The sequence below is a fragment of the Vanessa cardui genome, chromosome 10 (genome assembly GCF_905220365.1).
Source record: "Vanessa cardui chromosome 10, ilVanCard2.1, whole genome shotgun sequence".
NCBI lineage: Eukaryota > Metazoa > Arthropoda > Insecta > Lepidoptera > Nymphalidae > Vanessa > Vanessa cardui.
The window spans coordinates 13,968,128-13,987,465 of record NC_061132.1 but is presented as its reverse complement, the minus strand read 5'-3'; the positions used below and the strand labels follow the sequence as shown (position 1 = coordinate 13,987,465).

Here is a 19,338-nt window from a genome sequence, read left to right as displayed (position 1 = left end):
TAGTTTGATAAGGTACTCGAGAAAGTGAAAATTCGTAGAAATTTGAATAAATAGAACCAATTCGTAAATATTATTTGTAACAAAAACGCTTCAATAATGACGATCGTATTTTCGTACTTCTTTCGTATATTCAAAGTGGATATATCGGAGTGTTCTGTCAGCGAATATTTTTCGACTAATTAACGTTCTCGAAACTGAACGTCTTCGTAACATGCGTAGGATTGCGTAATTACAAATATATGACGGATGTTACACTATTGGCGTGCATCGGTTTTGGCGCGCGTTGTTATTCTATCATTCAACTCGCCAGCCCACGAGCCCCACAAATCTATATCGACTTTTATCAAACTTTTACTCATATGCAACTGTACGAAGTTTATTTTTAAATGTCATTAAGAATTAACACAAAAAATACATAACAGTAGGTTGTTCCTATAATTACACAGATTTTTTTTAACTTTGCCGATTTAAATTACTTGTAACATATAAAAGTAACTATTAAGTTTTTTTGCCGGTTTATCTTTGTAGAATCTACATTCCGAATCGTTAGTAGCTTCACTTAAAATAATTTTTAAAATGACCATTCAAAATTGCAGGTAAAACGTATATGAATAAAGTATATTTTAATTTAGTTAAATTGCTAAACCGAATTCAATGAAAATGTTTATGGAGATTTCACCATAACAAACGTACTAATTCTGTGCGAATTAATTAATTGTAGTATTATTAGACTAGGATTGAAATGAGCTTCATCCAACTACATGAAATTCGTAAAATAATAACAGAAATAGTCACAACTCCGGCGAAACTATTTGCAATACGATTTACACGAAATTCTTATTTATATTTAAAAACATCTAAATTTATACCTTATTAGTATTCTGATATAACTATACAATTTCACACAAGTTACGTTTTTGGTTATACGAGCATACTTAAAAATATATCGTAATGAAAAAGTTTCGTTAAAACAAATTCTTGGCAGAACCAAAATTGTTATTTGCCAAACATAGAATATTTTTACAAAATCTCTCGTGCGTAAAAGATATAATATATAGTTATTGCTTATTTTCATTTTGCCAAGAGATTATTGAGATTTTATAAGCGAACCAAAACATCTCTCTACAGTAAACAAACGACTGTCGCCGAATCGTCACAGTGCATTCCAATACAGAGCTGTCATGCCTAATGTTTGAAACATATTAATTAAATAAACATTTTTTCATAATTAAACACTGGCATTATAAAAATACATACTTATAACAATATAGATGTAATCAAACAATCAAACTTAAATGCAAAATCAAATTAAACTTTATTCAAGCGTGCACAAGCACTTTTGAATCGTCATTTAACAATTAAGTGAAGCTACCAAATACTTTTATTCAGTATAGAAGCATTACACTTACTTATTGATGGTCAAATTAAACACTACCACCGGTTCGGAAAAGTAACACCCTGACCTAAAAAGAACTGATGAAAGATACTCAGCGGGTCTTTTTTTTATCAAATTAATTAAATACTCACATATTGAAAAATTTTTTTTGGTATAGATTGGCGGACGAGCATATGGGCCACCTGATGGTAAGTGGTCACCATTACCCATAGACAATGAAGCTGTAAGAAATTTTAACTATTTTTAAATCATCAATGCGCCACTTACCTTGGGAACTAATAACAACGAATTCCTAGTTTAATTCCTTAGGTGTGCTATAAATCATAAACACACTAATTGTATAGCAACCTTTTGTACATTAGCGTTCCTGAACTTTTTTTTTAAATCGTAAATAAGTTCATATGTACTGGGCATTTGGATGGCCTGCATGTAGTAACGCTGCAAGAAACTAATCGATAGACATGACCCCGGTCTTGTAACTGACTGGGAATGCTTTTACTGGTGAATATATCCTCGATTACACTGGGTGCGAATCCCCATTTAGACTGATCATCTTTACAACTACATCAATTATATCAACGTTAATACTTGAAGTAAACTTCATTTTAACAATAAATGTATGCCGAGAGTAATAAAATTATATTAATAGGCCAATATTTAAAGTTTTTTTTTAATTATACTAGAAAGTCTTAACACAGCTTGTGTTAAGACTTTCTAGTATAATTATAGATCAATATCTAATATTTGTTTAGTAAATGCGCTTGCGCAGCCGATACGCAAGGTCGGATACGTGCGTAAGTAAACACTTCTATGAAGGACTAGTATATTTTGAAGGTTTAACGGGCGTCATTCTGAATTGCACTTCGACATCTACATAAACTAAAATAGTCGAGCGGCGACGACTGCCCGGCGACCGAGTTAGCCGGCGCAGTGCGTTCGCGGAGCCCTCTCGCGACGGTTCTATTTCCAACCGATGTCCCGACGCACATCGCGCCGCTCGCGACACTAATACTGCACGGTGAAATGGCACTGGACTCTCACCACGGGAAACACTTCCGCTTGTCTAGGAAACGTAAATAATACACGTCAAACAATATGCCGAACGTAAGCTCAGAGATCCAACCTCCCAAAGGCATGAATACCAAACCGCTCAGTATCCAGATACCGGAAACGAAGACAAATGGCACATCAGCTTCGACCAATGGAATACTGTCGCCGAATTCCGAATCGCTCCTATCGCCTCCGATATTGGATTCGACTCCCAAGAAACCACCTAAGGCGCCGTTCGGAAGAGCTATTCTGCCTGTAAAGAAATCTAAAACGTTACCTATACAATTCGAAGAGAAAGTACCATCTCAGTTCTGTACCGGTCTCCTAAATGGTAAAAAATTATTCGTCACTAAACCTCTGAAAGAAGTCCGTACGATCCCTCAGTCGACAACAGAGAATGGAAATTATTTAACAACTCGCTCGCCTAGTCCATCATATAAAAGGACTATGTCGCTTTCGGTAGAAACAGGTTCCATAGCGGAGCTCGCGAAGCGTCACGGTTCAAACAGCAACCTACTCATCTCACGGTCACCGAGTCCTTTGTCGTACAGCAGCGTGAAAAGTTCTGCCAGCCAATACTCAACGTGCAGCAGCAATGGCACATATGTACCGTTATCTCGTTCCTCCAGCATGAATTCGTCACTTTACAATAGGAGTCCGACTCCTCGTCGAATGTATCCACAGACTTGTGATAGTTCAGAAGCAGTTGACCTAAAGGAACTGAAATCAAAGGAACAGGCTCCCGTTGTTTTCGACGCCAATCTATCATTCGTCCTTGGTTGTAAAAAACAACCCGTGAGACAGAGGTTTAAACCAATCGCGGCTCATTTAGAGGAGGGCACATCTTCAAACTATTTGAGTTCAAAGATTGACAACTTTTTGAAAAGAACCGATCATGTTATGGACGAATGGAGAAGATTGGGTCACAAAGGTGAACCTGATCTGGACGTGTACTATGACGGCAAGAGAAGGAAAATCGGAAGATCTAAGTCAGCCACCAATATCATGATAAAGGGTTTTACTCTGTTCAGCCGCAGCGGAAGTAGAGCTAGTAGCGTGTGTCGATCTTCCAGAGGAATCTCTGAGGATAGGACAACCGTTTCTGAAATGGACGAGGTCAGTAAATGATGGACAATGCTATTAATATCGCTCGTGAGATGTGTAATGTAAAGATAATAGTTAATAAATGATCGTTGGCTATTAGACAGTTTCACGCGCTGGTAATGGCGCTTAAGAAACGGCCGCTATTACCGAACGAACGCGTCGTCTGCCAAGAGCTTTATTTTTTCATTGTTGACTTCACACACTAGCTTTTACGAATGCGTAAGATTTTTGGCTGCCGATCATCTTGAGTGAGCGTCGTCAGATATAGAAACGGGAAGTTTGTATTATTTATTATAATTTTGAAATTCAATAATAATGATTCGATGGTTGTACGTATTTAAACCGATGGGAAATTCCGAATGCGCTTGGCAAGCGACGATGCGTTGTGGCGAATGCAGATCCATCAAATAGTTGTTACAGTTAGACCTCCCACTCTCTGCTAACGTGTTCCAATTTTAAACTGTTCCCTGAATTATCACTGAGTCGTTAGTGTCCATTCATCATTATAATATATGTAATCATTTTGTTGTATCAACAATGAAAATTAGTTAATTATTTTTATCGCAAATATAAAAAAATTAAGAATATATTTATTGTTGTGTGCGTGAATAACACAATAGATATTGCATGATTTTTTTGATTGATTTTTATCTTTGTTTTCTATAGTTATTCAGCACATCGATACTCAATCGAAAGGATTGGTACAAAGATTTCCCATTGTTCTAAATAGTTACTGTATCAACAAAATCACTCATGAAAGATTCAGTTCATAACAAACGTAATTAAAGATATATAATGTTGAATAATATATAAATTACTTTAACTATAGATTAATTTTTAGCTAAACTTCGAATTGCATTACCGATTGTTTCATCCGTCTAAATTGTGTTATAATCTCGTGTTCGGTGATTAAAGAATACTTCGTAACAAAGTTCATAAACATATCACATGAAATTTTACTACATGTATGCATTTTATGAGCCTAACCCGCATTGAATTGGTGATGCACACCCAAACCTTTAAGAGGAGTGGTTTGGACCAGAATTTGAAACTATTTTTAAATGTATTATTACATTCTCTCATTGTAATATTTGTAGCCGAGTGTTGCAATAATAACATACCGTAACGAACACTGAATCAAAATTATTGACAATTTACCTCGCTCCAGATTATATATGCGATGTTTAATGTCTTTCCTGTGCTACGAGATTGTAATAAACGACTTTGATGCTTGTAACGTAGACGCAATTTGTTTAAAACGATTAGAGAATACATAACACGCTGTTCCAAATGTTATAATGTATTTATTTACACTAATAATTGTTCAATGCGACTTTGCAATGTTTAGTGATGGTTTAATCACGGCTGTTATTAAGTTAGGCCCTTTTTATAATTAACTAGCGATCCGCCCCGGCTTTGATAGGTTGTTTATATGCATCGTTATCTTACGACCAATTTATATACAATCATTATAAATGGTGGCCTATTTGTTATTCTTATGTATAACCTATATCACGATCAAATTTCATCCAAATCTGTCGAGTATTTTTTTCGTGAAATAGTAACATACAAACCTACAACTATCCTCACAAACTTTCGTATTTGTAATATTAATAGGTAGTAGGAGAAGTAGGATATGACTAGTATAGTTTAGTCCGGTTTGAACGTGGATGTAAAACACAAAGATCCCCCTTGGCGTGTCCTAAAGCTCGTAGTCATCACCGAATTGACGGTGTTAGGAATGATTAATAATGATTCCAGTGTCTGTATGGTAATATGTTAATTACTTACGATAATGTCGCCCAATACATTAATAATAACAAATGAGCCAGTGTAACTACAGACAACATCTCACTTCCAAAAGTTAGTAGCACATTGATGATTTAATGAGTGGTTACTATCTCTCATAGCGCCTATGTCTCCGCGGGGGCGACTACTTACCATCAGGCGGCTGATAATAATAATTACCGAAAACAGTCGTCTTTAAAATTAATTTTAAAATTGACCATTAGTGACGTGTATTTTAGTCTATGTTTTTATAGGATTACCCTCAAGATAATATCATCTATCGAATAATAATCGTTGAATCCCTAGTCATCACTTGGAAGATGTGATGACTAGTGTTCTACTCCCGTTCCTCATTACGAGGTGGATTAGTTAATCTATTTAATTAAGGAGACATAAACGAGTAAAGAAAAGTCAGCTATCAATCGGCGAAAGGATAGAAAGAAATTCTTAAAAAATGGTAATTTATGAGCATATTTTCAAGCCGACTAAGTCTAAGCTAAGTCTTGTCTGGTAAGAGTTTTCGTTATCGATATTATACGAAAATGTAGATATATTAGTATTTGTTTCGATCTCGTAATATAACATACTACTACTACTATTCAAAGTGATAAATACTTTATAAAAAATAAACTGACTTAAAAATTACAATCAGCTAGTGAACTAAAGACAAAAATATGTCTATGAAACTACTAGACCGATTATAATTAAACTTGCACTGTTCCCTAAGTGTACCTAACTGAGATTAAAAGCGATCATTTCAATACGTTAGTTTTTAAGAAATCCGTGAACAATCATACTAATATAAACTTACGAGATTAGGCAAACTTGCTATCCTTTTTTTTTAGAAGTCGGTTTCGTAATGTTACGTCTTTGAAAGGCAATACGTCAGTAAACGTAAATGTGATTTATAACTAATTAATATACAGTATAGACCCAGTACACTACATACTAGTCGAGCCCAGTTAAACCAACGTGCAAATTACGTTTACGTTAAACTTGGGATGAGTTTCAAATTCAGCTAGTGACACCTCATTCAATTTGTCTGTACTTAATTTCTCTATTGCTCCTATAATTCATTCATCGCAAGTTCGACTGGCTTAGGATACATATCTTGGCCCAATTGTGGGAAATTTATTGGCTGTTACATTTCATTGTTTTATTTATTTGAAAGTTTGTATATATTATTGACTGGTAGTTGCTCGCTGATTTTACGGGTTGGTCCTCAAATTTAAGGCGTAAAAAATGCCACGTACCTCATTGGAATTCGAACTCTTTTCAGAAAAAAATGCAAATTACTTGTGATTTGATCGTCGAGGCAGAAAACATACAGTGTTGTTTTTTAGCATTAGTACAGATTAATTACAACCGATGTATCCGCGGATTCTACAGACAGAAACAGCGAATACATCGTCGTCGTATCAAATAAATATCTCGTATAAATTCTTAACCAAGTACCCGCTGAAGCTGCGCCAACATATTTCATTGCTAATGATTAATTTAGTATCGAACTGAAAGATGGCCGAATAGCGTTTGTGTTTAAATTTTTGTAAATACGCCAAAAATTGAGAGGCGTTACTTTTTAAACGCTCACGTCAAAATTGTGTGTTAAAGTATCTGTTAAAGATTTCTATTTATATTTAGTTGTCATTATTATATGAAAATTTAACAAGTTCGTGTATTTGTAGTGATTTTTTATCTACATTGGGTTTTGTGTTTAGAAAACATAGATTTATTCTAGTGGCATAGGGGTCTATTACGGCAAAATTAAGAGGATTTACTTAAAAATAATGTTCTCATTTCTTCTAAAAAATAACAATAGGTCATTTTTTAAACTATAAGTCGAGATTTTCCACAAAATTTCGATGTGGCATTTCTTACAGTGCTCAGAGATACTGCTAAAGTTGAATCCGGCACAAATATGTATCGAATATACGGAGCTTGCGATGCTTGAAATGTCATAAAATTCTCGATGTAAAATAATCTGCTTTCGTTGCAAAAACATTCATGTCACGTCAAAGTCACGCGGTTCACTATTTCGATTTGTTTAAATTTAAATTGCGAACACACGAAGGCCGTTGTTGACCATTGTTGTATCGTTAAGTCATATGTTTTCTTATTGTTCATAGCTATCAGAAGTCGGTGGCGAATTAGGGGAGGAAAGGGCGGCAGCGGCTTTGGCGACGGAGAGGGCGGACGCTGAAGCAGCAGAGAGACTGCGCGTCGAGAGGGACAATAGAGAGCTGCTGGCCAACAACCAGAGACTACAGCAGGTTTGTGACATTACGCAAATAGACAAAAAACCATTAAAGACCGCGACATATGACGTCATGTCATGACCTCGTCTTATGTCCTTAAAAGAAAAAATAATTGTCTATCTAAAATTAACGTTGTAATTGATGATTTGATAATTTCCAGGCATCCGAACGCTTGGAGCTGGAACTCTTGCACTGGCGTTCCGCTGAGAACGGCGGTGCAGAACCTTCAGACTCGGAAGGATCAGAGGCCGAAGTGGGGGGCAACAGCGATAAGTACAAGAGGCGGTTCGAGCGAGCGCATCGCGAACTGCAATTGTTACGCGCACAGCTACGTCGACAGCACGAGGATGACCTTGAACAACTGGTCACCGTCAAGAAGCAGCTTGAGAAGAAGGTAAGAACTTGAATCAATACAAACATTTTGGACCTAATATCCTTAAAATGTAAGGAAGAAAATATGCTTAAGGAAATGTGTCTCCAGTTGTCTACATTCTAGTCTAATACGATCTAGTTTAAAAATACAGTGTAAACTCCATGTAACGTCACTCGATTTAACGGCAAACTCTCTAAAGCGTCGAAATCAATTGGTTTTAGTTGGTTTAGCTTGTATTCCATACAATGATACACTCTACATAGCATCACACCCACTCTCAATAACGACAAAAATTGAGAAATAAAAATTATTTTTTTTCCTTTTAAGTTGCTAAAATTAGAAAAAACTGCGCATCTGTGAACGTTCTTTTGTCGCTTTATTATTCTAGCCCTCAATAAACTCGATTGTCGGCACCACGCATTAGGAACTTTCTAAGAAATTCGTTAATTTGTTTACAAATTGGGATTGCTTGCACGTGTAGACTGTGACCATGCCTAATAAGTATGAGTCATGGATTACAACGTTATCATATGTATTCTACGATTGATGAGGTGGAAACAGAACTTGAGTTTGATAGCGACGACGACCTTCCATTAACTGAGTGGATTCAGCAGGTCAACATGGCAGGAAATACGGTAAATTTTCAAACATACATCGAAGTAGACAACTGCCTGCTTACAACGGCTTACAACGGCTTCACTCACAGACATAGAAATTTTGGATTCAGTGAGAAAAAACTGAGGTTAAAGAATAAAGAGATGAAGAAGATGAGACGGATGAGCTTGAGCCTCCGCCAAGCGTTAAAGAAGTTCTGAAAGCAGCTAAATTACTTCCTTTATATAAGATATAAATAAAAAAATTAAAAATATACAACAAAATTGGTCGTGCAGCAAAAGGCGTCAGACAAAAATATCAGAGTATACGCAATAGAGTTCAAATAAGATATATATATATATTTTGTACATAACTACTAACAATAGACTAAAATAAACTTTTTTTTCGAATTCTGATTTTTCTTCTCTTCATTTAACGACCACTCTTTATAACGCCATAAAATGCACAGTCCCTTCAGTGTCGTTATATAGAGTTTACACTGTAATTTATAAAATAAACAATCCGAATGAAGTAGATTAAAAAATACATCAGGATTGTTAATATAACATCAAGAAGTACTAGCAATAATAAAATAGTAACATAAACTTTATCGAAGTTATCGTAATACTTTACTCTCTTTACTTGACTCTTTAGGAACAAAACCGGGAAAAATGAAACGAGAATAGTAAGTAAACTAGAGCTGATGAGTTAAAATGACGTATGGCAATATATTGTACATTACATGCTTTATTGACCACAGGCACAAACAGAGTTGCACCAAAACATTTTTTGATTTTTGTAGGCCTGTGTTATAGGTAAGGTTGGTTAAATAAGTTCCAAGCCTTCTGAGGACAGGATGGCTAGACCCAGCAAATCTGTCCTAGTCAATTTTCTTAAAGGTTTATTTACACAAGAATTGGTACCAATAATAAGAATAGTTAAAATTAAGATATATACGATATCAATACTGACACATATTCAATTGTAGATTTAATCTAATTCTGAAAACTGAAAACTAGATCCAGATCGAATTGATGTCAGCTACGTAAAACAGAAAATATATTCATTTACGCGATGTTTCCATGCAATATATAAAATTAGAACACATTAAAACATTAGATTTTTTCCAAAAAAAAACAAGACTCACAATAAATTCGAATAATGATATTTAATCAACGCCTGATTCAAATGTAGGCGAAATTGTATCTCAGAATTTAGGCCGCGATACGATTTGTTATTTTATCTCGATCCGCCGCCCCAGTTATCTCCGATCATCCTTGATGGCGCACTGATGCTGATAGTGCTATAAACACCGATATCACAAGTATTTTAGACAGTCGTCGTTCCGTCAGAGAATTAAATGTTATCAAAAACAGTGTAAATATACGTGTAATGGAAGACGAGAACGATGAGGTCAGTGCCCTTCCCAAAGGACAATTCTTTGTTTCTTTTTTTTTCTATAATTGTGAAACGCATCAATAAAACGATTTGGCGATGGTCCAAATCAAACGGTCCGACCAGTGATGAGCCTTTTTATACGAGTACTAATCCACGCGGTTTCGTAATCGTAAATATAATTACTATTGTGTAACGTGTTTTTATCTTTCTAATGCGATATTTAATATAAATTGTATATTCTTATTGTAAATCACATACATAACTGTTTAATAATATAATAATGTCTAAAATATCTTTTTTTATTTTAATGTTTAGGCTCATAAAAACACTTTTGAAGCATCAGGTACCAGTGTTTAATTCAAAGCAAACATCGGTTCGGAAAGCAGATTCTTATGTAGAGATTCGACTATAAACTCAATAGTTACTATATACAATTAGATCTAGTCTATATACTGTGATTCTTTTAATTTTATCACTATTATACTTTAAATATAGGACTACCAACATGAAAAAATCTTTGAACTGTTTGTAATGTTGGCAATTCTGATTAAATAAATATTGATATAAACCAAAAAGGAGGATTACATTAAAATTAGAATAGGTGTTTGATGAAATGTTGAAATAATCTAGAACAAGCTGATCAGATACTCGTTTGCATTTCTTACGTCGATTTCCTCATGCCTGTGGCCTGCACTAAGCCTGAAGTTGGTTCGCCATGATCGTCTACTTCCAGAATATGGCAGACATATTCCTAATTACTCATAACGTATTTTCTGTCAAATAATTCAACCAGGTCAACACAACCAATTCGTCCTGGCTCAATTCAAAATTCAAGGGCATTTATAAACACTTATTGTCTTAAAAACTGGGCCGGTTATTTCATAAATACTTTTTACTATTTGGAGATCAATAATTCTCTATGAATTTAAGAAGAATATTCTTACACTGTACTAAGTTTTTTTTATAATTTTCTAACAAGTTGATTTGCGTGTCTAACGGAAGACTTGTGTATGTTTATGATAAGAACAACCCAGTCGCCGTTTACGTTTATCGTTTAAATATAATAAACAATGTCGCTCATAGTTGACCAAAGGATATTACTTATCAGACCACAGTTATGTGCTTCAAAGTGAGCCAAACATTTTTGATGAAACGAGTTCTCATTTTGAAATTTTATTCAATCGTCAAATATGTTTTAGTTGATTTTAGTGAATAGATCGATATAGTTTGTGAGTAATATATTAATGTTTTCTCCTGGTAAGGTTCAAGATGCGTACGAGGAAGTGGAAGAACAGCGTGCTGTGGCCGCGCAGTGGAAACGGAAGCTGCAGAAGCTCACAAACGACATGGCTGATCTACGCTCGCTCCTCGACGAACAAGTTAGTATTTGTTTACGAGTTTTTAAAGCCCTAGATATGTGATAGATGTCATAGGATACCCTGTTAGAATGAAGTTTCTTTATTATATTGTATATTAAGTTAACAACGAATAATTTATGGGCATGTGAGTTGAGACAAAAAATTAATAACCGTATCTATTAGACAGAGAAAGAGAGGTCGCCCGAAAGGATCATGATGCTTTTTCCTTACTGACGATTCGTTCTAATTTACTCTACAACTATTTGCTCCGATTGTCCCTGTGTTGTAAAATATGTGTGTAAAGTTACAAGTGATTACATAATACGTGCTTGTAATTGTTTAATAATGAACCTCATCGGACAGACCTGCCGTAACAACCTGTTGGAGAAACGACAGCGTAAGTTCGACGCGGAACTGCACAGCGCGCAGGAAGAGCTGAAGAGGGAACGCACGGCCAAGGAAAGGCTCTCGCGCGAGCGGGACCAGGCGCACGCCGAGAAATACGCGCTCGAGCAGAGCCTCTCTGTGAGTGTTGCTTTATATGCTGCTGATAAATGTACGATACTACACCTAAGTCACCTTTGTATGGAGATACCGTTCAGACGCCAAGAAACGTACAAACTTTACAACTATTAGTTAGATTTATTAAATTCTGACACGGGGTATTAAGTACAAGCTTAGGTGAATTTCTGGCAATAATATACCCCGACCCGAAAATGCATATCCATATTTCAATAAATATCTTATGAAAATCTTCTTTATATCTTCAATTCGAGCTAGAAGCTTCGATTGTTCCCCGTGTCCGAACGACTGTGTCGGTCAAAGTGTCTCATATGGCGGAGTGTCTCACAGGAAGCTCGGATGGAGCTCGAGCTGAAGGAGGAGCGGCTGTCGGCGGCGGCGCGCGAGCTGGAGGAGCGCGGCGGCGGCGGCGACGAGCTGGCCGCGCTGCGCCGCGCGCGCGCCGAGCTGGAGCGCCGCCTGCGCGACCAGGACGAGGAGCTGGACGAGCTGGCCGGACAGATACAGGTGAGCGCCGCCCGCCAGCGCACCGACCCCCCCCCCCCCCCAGCGACCCTCTAACCGCGTGTGCCCCGCAGCTGCTGGAGAGCTCCAAGCTCCGGCTGGAGATGCTGCTCGAGCAGCAGCGTAAGGAGGCGCGCCTGGAGGCGGCCGCCCGGGATGACGAGATGGAGGAGACGCGCGCCAACGCCTCTAAGAAACTCAAGAGTGAGTACCATTATTTCGCTCCCAATCTACTTTTAGTCTACATGTTCTAGTAACTGACGACTGCAGTCCTTTAGTCAAGAGTTGAGCTAGTATAAGTTGTTCGTATTTTAAGCCGTTGACACGTTAGCGCTTACGTGGTGACATTTTTAGTCATACGCGAGATTGTCCTACGAAGCGATTATCGGTTGTTTACAATAGTTTTACAATAATGAGGCAAGTTGAATATAGTGAGTTCCTCGTTTGACCCTTAGTGCTGGAGAGTCAGCTGGAGAGTGAGCACGCCGAGCGCAGCCTGCTGCTGCGCGAGAGGCACGAGCTGGAGCGACGACTGGCCTCGCTGGAGGAGACCGCGCGCGCCGAGAACGTGGAGCAGGCGCAGCTCGTGCAGCGGCTGAAGCGGTGAGGAACATTCATTGATCGCCCGTAACAAACACACGGAAACTCGACAAAACTTATATGGAACTTAAATTATCAATTTGAATACAATTATTCGAAAGCAATTACTTTTTATTAACATAAGAATTAACAACATTAAATGCTTAAATACGTATATATATATATATACAAATATGAACTAAAACTAGTTACTGTATAAATCTTGACCGCGTGGAATGGTGGCAAGAATGCTAGCAGTATTTCCCCGTTGAATCGCAATTCCGATCCTCTGGGCAAAAAACGAACCAGCCCTCCTGTCACCAGTGGAAGAGGAGAGTCACCATACATTATAATTACTTTTAGACACTTTGATACTCAAACATGTACTAATTAACGGATCGTTTGACTCCACAGAGATCTCAAGCGATACCGTGCTCTCCTGCGCGACGCGCAAACGATGCTCGAGCAGAAGGAGAAGGAGGGCGGCGGCAAGGCGCAGATCCGCCAGCTCAGGAACCAGCTGGAGGACCTCGAGCTGGCCCTCCGCGCCGCCAACAAGGCGCGCGCCACGGCCGAGGCAGAGGCCGCCGAGGCCGTGGCCGCGTTGGACGAGGCCTCGCGCGCCAAGGCCGAGGCCGCCGAGCGCGCGCACGGCGCCGCGCGGGACGCCGCCGCCGCGCGCGCCGCGCTCGACGACGCCGAGGAGGAGGCCGCAGAGGTCAGACACCCCCCCCCCACTCCGATACTCAGTGTGTAGCCACATAGCCGGGCATCTATGCAAACTCCTCGAGCCGTACGGTGATGCGTGAGGGCGAGGTTCATTCGAGGTTGCACGGAACACTTGCCATAAGCGCTCGACGACGCCGAGGAGGAGGCCGCTGAGGTCAGACACCCCCCCCCCCACTCCGATACTCAGTGTTCTGTGTAGCCACGTAGCCGGGCATCTATGCAAACTCCTCCGCCGTACGGTGATGCGTGAGGACGAGATTCATTCGAGGTGGCACGGAACACTTGCTATAAAGTATCGATTATTGCGACGTCAATTTACTTAATAGAAACATTTAATTATTTCAGCTACTGAAGAAGTACCGCGCGAGCACCAGCTCGCTCTGTGCGGCGCAAGCGGAGGCTCGCGAGGCGGATAGTCGCGCAGAGGCCGCGGCCGAGGAGGCCAGGCAGGCTCGCGAGCGCCTCGCCGAGATTAGCGCCCGCCTCGCGCACGCAGAGGCCGGACACTCGCACGAGCACCACGAGGCCGAGCGCCGCCTCGAGCTCCGCAATAAGGTAACGCCCTTATAGACTCCTAATAATACCTCTAATCTAATTTGATACCTGTCTCATGGCAGTAGTATACTACACATAAATAAACGGTGTGTAAAATTTAAAGTCGAAATGGAATATAACGTCGCTCAATAAGAACATCATAACACAGGAATTAGAGTCGAGTCTCGAGCTGGAGGCGACCTCGCGCGCCAGGCTCGAGGGCCAGCTGGCGCGCCTGCGGGACGCGCACGAGCAGCTCGCCGGCGAGCTCGCCACCGCCCGCGCCAAGGAGCACCACGCCGCCGAGGAGATGCGCAAGCTCGCCAGGCAGCTCAGGTAACGCCGCCGCCGCACCTCGTACGTAAGCCTCCCGCCCGCGACCACCGCACTACAACGTACATCAAATGCTAGTACATTTTAACAAGAACAAGTTGCCACACAAGAAACAATTCGGATTTACAAGGGGTCGCTCGACAACTGACGCTGGTGTTGAGCTCATAAAAAATATCTACAGGGCCTGGGAGGAGTCACAGGATACCTTGGGGATTTTTTGTGATTTATCTAAGGCCTTTGATTGTGTGCAACACGAAACCTCGGTCAGGAAGAACCGGTGGTAGATTATCGACAGTCAATAAGAAAGTGTAAACACTTCTATTTTGAACAAAGGTTTTTGACTTTGACTTTGACAACGGCCTTCCGCCCGCAGGGAGCTGAAGGAGGAGAACTCGTCGCTGGGCGCCAAGCTGGGCGAGGCGGTGCGCGCGCGCGGCGCGGCCGAGGCGGGCGCCGCCGCCGCCGCCGCCGACGCCGCCGCCGCGCGCGACGAGGCGCGCCTGGCCGCGCGCCGCGCCGCCGCGCTGCAGGAGGCCATCGCCGGAGACCTCTCCAGCCCCGCCGACTCGCGCGACACCGACAGGTGCGCCGCCCCCCGCGCACGCCGCGCCCCCCGCGCCCCGCCCCGCGCCCCGCCACTGACACGTGCCCTCTGCTTGCAGTGACAACGACAGCTACAGCTCGGACGAGTCCATCGGCACGTTCCTGGCGAACCACAAGCTGAGCCCGTCGGCGCCGTCGCGCGCCAGCGTGCAGCAGGACTCCCAGAAGTGAACGCCTCGACTTTATAAGTGACCTCGAGCCGTGCCGGGGTCTGTGTTGCTAACGTGTTCTCCGTGCGCAGATCTCACAGCCCCGAGGGTCGGCAGAGCCGCACGAGCGTCGGGTCCAACTCGAAGCCGCTGAGCCCGACCAAGGAGTCGTTGGCATAACAGCCGGCCACGGCGGGCGGGCTGCTCGCTAGCGCTCTGCCGCTGCTCTGCACGGCGCTCTGCTCCCGGCCGCGCACGCACTCCACGCACCTCGTCATCGAGTGACCCGGTCGAGTGACGTGCCGCCGGAGTGACGAGTGTCGCGCTGTATTGACTAGTTACGTGTATAGTGTATGTTGTGACTGACTAATTTTAAAATGCTGTTCGAGAGTGTTAATTCTGTATTTATTCACCATTTCTGCGGCTGATTATTTGTCAGTGTTATATTAATGATCACGGTTGATTAACAACTCGCAGAGATCCGACGTCCCAAACTAAAAGATACTAAATTCACTGTTGTGCCAACCCTACACGATACAGTTCGCACTGCAATGACGATCAGTAAAAAGCAATGAATTACCAAAATGAATGTAATCGCCTCACAATATTAAAATTTAATCTGAAGTAGGATGCTTTAAATTATAAAAACAATTTTATACACTTTTTAACTCAACATAATCAAGTATCCATAAAAATATATGTAATTTTTGTCACAGTTCTTAAATATACCGGCGATATTCTGCTCAATATATACAAATACAATACGAGGCTGAATAGAATACCAATAAGGTGACACGGGCTTATAATATTTCGATTAATGTATTTTACACGTTTGCTTAAACGGTAATTCCCCGATTATAACTTGGCCACAGCTTAAAACGAGCTAATTTAGTGAAAAGTAATATATGCATTCCAGATTATAATTCTCATTCGATTCACGCGATTATCATACAACTATGCATATTACATGGCTTGACGTAATTTATTTATATTAGATTTTCGTAGGGAATATAAATCGTTTTTTAGGAATAATTGCGCTGAGTTTTTCAACCAGCCAGTCAGTATTTAGATTATATAGATGAAACAGTTTAATTCTAAGTTGATTGTTATTTAGTTAATTAATAATTGTAAATAACTAGATTGCAAATACATTTTTTATTATTTAATTTGTAATATTCGTGTGATCAGACTGTTATATGATTTATTTGTTACAAATGATTTGTTGCTTTATAGTAGATGAACAAACATATCTGTTAAATAATAGATTTTTATAATTCCCCATTCGACTGGTTTGTTCTTAATATCGTAAATAATTAGCGTGCATAGACAAATTTCACTTTTTTATTGACATTGACAAGGGTATGAATTATAATGCCGGGGAAGTGAGTTGAATATAATAATTTTATAGCAGTAATTTATTAACCAAAAAGCTAACTTTTTTGTGTATATCTGTAATTGTTAGTAAAAAAGTGATCTTGTATTAGTCTGCTTGTAGTGTACCAATCTATTAACAATGTATTTACTTATTACTTCTAAATCATTCTATGTATACCATTTAGATATGTGTCTGTAACCGCAAGTATATTATCTGTAATGTATGAGTAATGTATGATATGTGATGAAATGTTACTGCGTTCATATTGGTTGTAAAATGAAATATTTAATAAAGTAACTTACAATCTTTTTTGATGTTTTTTCTTTATTAATATAAACTGGAATATCTGTAGAAGAAAATGTATAGAACTATAAGTTTAAATCAAGTTTTTTTGCTAATAGAGCCTTTTTTAATTTCATGTAATCCTTAAATAAATAACATTAAAATAAGTGTACAATTTTTATGACCCATCCGAATGGTATTTGTCTTATATAAGGCGAGGTATTTAATTAGGTTTTGTCATTACTACTACGAGTACCAAGTGTTTTGACAGCAAATAAGACTAAAAAGTAATTTGACATATGACACTACATATAACATTGTTTCTCAGATATGAGATAGGGCCAGCATATTCACTTTTCCTACCTAGAGCCCATCCTCGTTTCCAAAGGACCTATGTCCATCAGTTTTTTTGCCTAACGCCTAATTTCCTAATTCTATGTTTTTCAATAAGAGATGACAAGGGGCCTTTTTATTCTGTAATTAAGAGAACTCCAGCCTAAAAATCTACTTGAACGCTTTGAATAAAACACTATGTAATCCGAAAAAGACTTCTCATTTCCACTCGAATATCTGTGCTCAAAGCACAGCGATATTCTTGGTCTGAGACATTTTAATATGCGGAAAAAATCATTATCAAAAAGTGTCCCAAGATTTTTAGAGACAACAATAGGAGAACTGACACTTTAGTTGATAGACCTAAAAGCTTGACATGGTTTATGGCACTGTTTCCGTGGAAGAATGGCGAATCTCAAAGTTTTTTAATGGTATAGGTGGGAAATGAAGAATAAGTTTATCTGATGGAAAGCGACCACAGCCCATGGACATTGTAACACCGATGGGCTTGTAGATAATCACTTGAAAGTACATTCTCATAGGATGGAAGCATCGTGTCGAAGGCCTTCGCTAAGTCCAAACCAGCTGCTTATGTCTCCCCTTTGACTTAAGTCTTTTTTTTATGGTATAGGTTGGCGGACGAGCATAAGGGCCACCTGATGGTAAGTGGTCACCATCACCCATAAACAATTAACTATTCCTTACATCGTCAATGTGCCACCAACCTTGGCAACTAAGATGTTATGTCCCTTGTACCTGTAGTTACACTGGCTCACTTTTTTTATGTGATCGGTGGCAAATGACGGAAAGTGACTACCACCGCCCATGGACATCTGTAACAACAGGGGGCTTGCAGGTGCGTTGCACTCACCCTTCAAACCGGAACACAACAATACTGAGTACTGTTATTTGGTGGTAGAATAACTGATGAGCGGGTGGTACCTACCCAGACGGGCTTGCACAAAGCCCTACCACCAAGTAACAGTCTCAACTGCTTCTGCCTATACATGATAGATTAACGAGATGATCACCAGCTGAGCGACTCCGACGGAACCAGTACTGTTTACTTATTAAGGGATATCTATATCCTCTGTAACATTTGGAATTTTGACTAGGTTTGACTTTAAAATTTGTGAACAAAATCCTGAATTTCTATGTGCATAATAGAAAATGGCAGAAAATAATAAAAAAATTGAGGATTTTGTAAGGATAACGTCGTTTTGATTGGCTAGGAACTGTTCGGGCTCACGAATTTAAGGTACCCAATCTGTCGATAATGTCCAGGAACATTTTGTTTTTGTCATTTCTAATATATATGTATATAATAGACTTTATGCCTTCATCAAATAGTGGTGCAGCAAGGAGGAAAAGCGATTCTTTATGACGAATTTTAATACAAATTCCATAGGGGAACTATTATTTACAAATTTTTTGTAAATAAATTACCCGCAAAAATACGTATGCGTCTTGCCGAGGCCCGAAAAATGCAATATCTAAAACTAATCATAGTTGAACTATTTAATAATGCAATTGTTTAACTGGAGTAAAATTAATTTAAATTTTATGTATATTAATATGATAAAGTAAGGAAAGGCTATTTATTAAGAAAATCTTTTATTACATATAATAAATACATTTTAATATTCGTTACACTCTTCTAGTGTTGTGGTTAGCGTAAGAAAGGAAGAGGCTGCCTACCGTTGCCGTCTGCGTAAGAGAAAGTCAAGCCAGACCAGAGCTAGCGCAAGTTATCACTTGACACAAAATACAATTTGAAAAATTCAATTTTAGGTCAAAGTTTTTAAATCGTTTTTTATTTTTAGTCAATTCTTCTGTTGTTCAGTAAACTTATGGTACATACGACCATAAGTTTAATTTAAATTTGAAATGCAGAAAAACTATATGTACTATTTGTAACATATTTAAATTGGTTTAAATAAGTACATATGTAAAATCCTTAAATATATTTTATAGCAAAATTGAGACAACTTTTCTAAGAAAGTTCGAGTATTAAAGCTACTTTAAGGTTGGTACACGTCAACTACATATTTATTTTATCTGTTAATTCCAACTGTACTT

At 39.2% G+C, this 19,338-nt stretch overlaps 1 protein-coding gene across 4 annotated transcripts in view; it reads left to right on the top strand.

Annotated features, from left to right (window-relative positions):
• Positions 1 to 16,953, top strand: part of LOC124532723 (unconventional myosin-XVIIIa) — a 254,815-nt gene extending 237,862 nt beyond the window's left edge. For all 4 annotated transcript variants that reach the window (XM_047107761.1, XM_047107762.1, XM_047107763.1 and 1 more), the window contains 13 exons: positions 7,465 to 7,608; positions 7,754 to 7,987; positions 11,221 to 11,337; positions 11,680 to 11,841; positions 12,169 to 12,345; positions 12,417 to 12,546; positions 12,798 to 12,945; positions 13,336 to 13,639; positions 13,996 to 14,205; positions 14,354 to 14,520; positions 14,891 to 15,100; positions 15,180 to 15,287; positions 15,362 to 16,953. In XM_047107761.1, coding sequence (XP_046963717.1) covers positions 7,465 to 7,608; positions 7,754 to 7,987; positions 11,221 to 11,337; positions 11,680 to 11,841; positions 12,169 to 12,345; positions 12,417 to 12,546; positions 12,798 to 12,945; positions 13,336 to 13,639; positions 13,996 to 14,205; positions 14,354 to 14,520; positions 14,891 to 15,100; positions 15,180 to 15,287; positions 15,362 to 15,449 — 2,199 coding nt within the window. In that variant the 3' untranslated portion in view covers positions 15,450 to 16,953. The remainder of the gene's footprint in view (positions 1 to 7,464; positions 7,609 to 7,753; positions 7,988 to 11,220; positions 11,338 to 11,679; positions 11,842 to 12,168; positions 12,346 to 12,416; positions 12,547 to 12,797; positions 12,946 to 13,335; positions 13,640 to 13,995; positions 14,206 to 14,353; positions 14,521 to 14,890; positions 15,101 to 15,179; positions 15,288 to 15,361) is intronic.
• Positions 16,954 to 19,338: the final 2,385 nt, after the last annotated feature.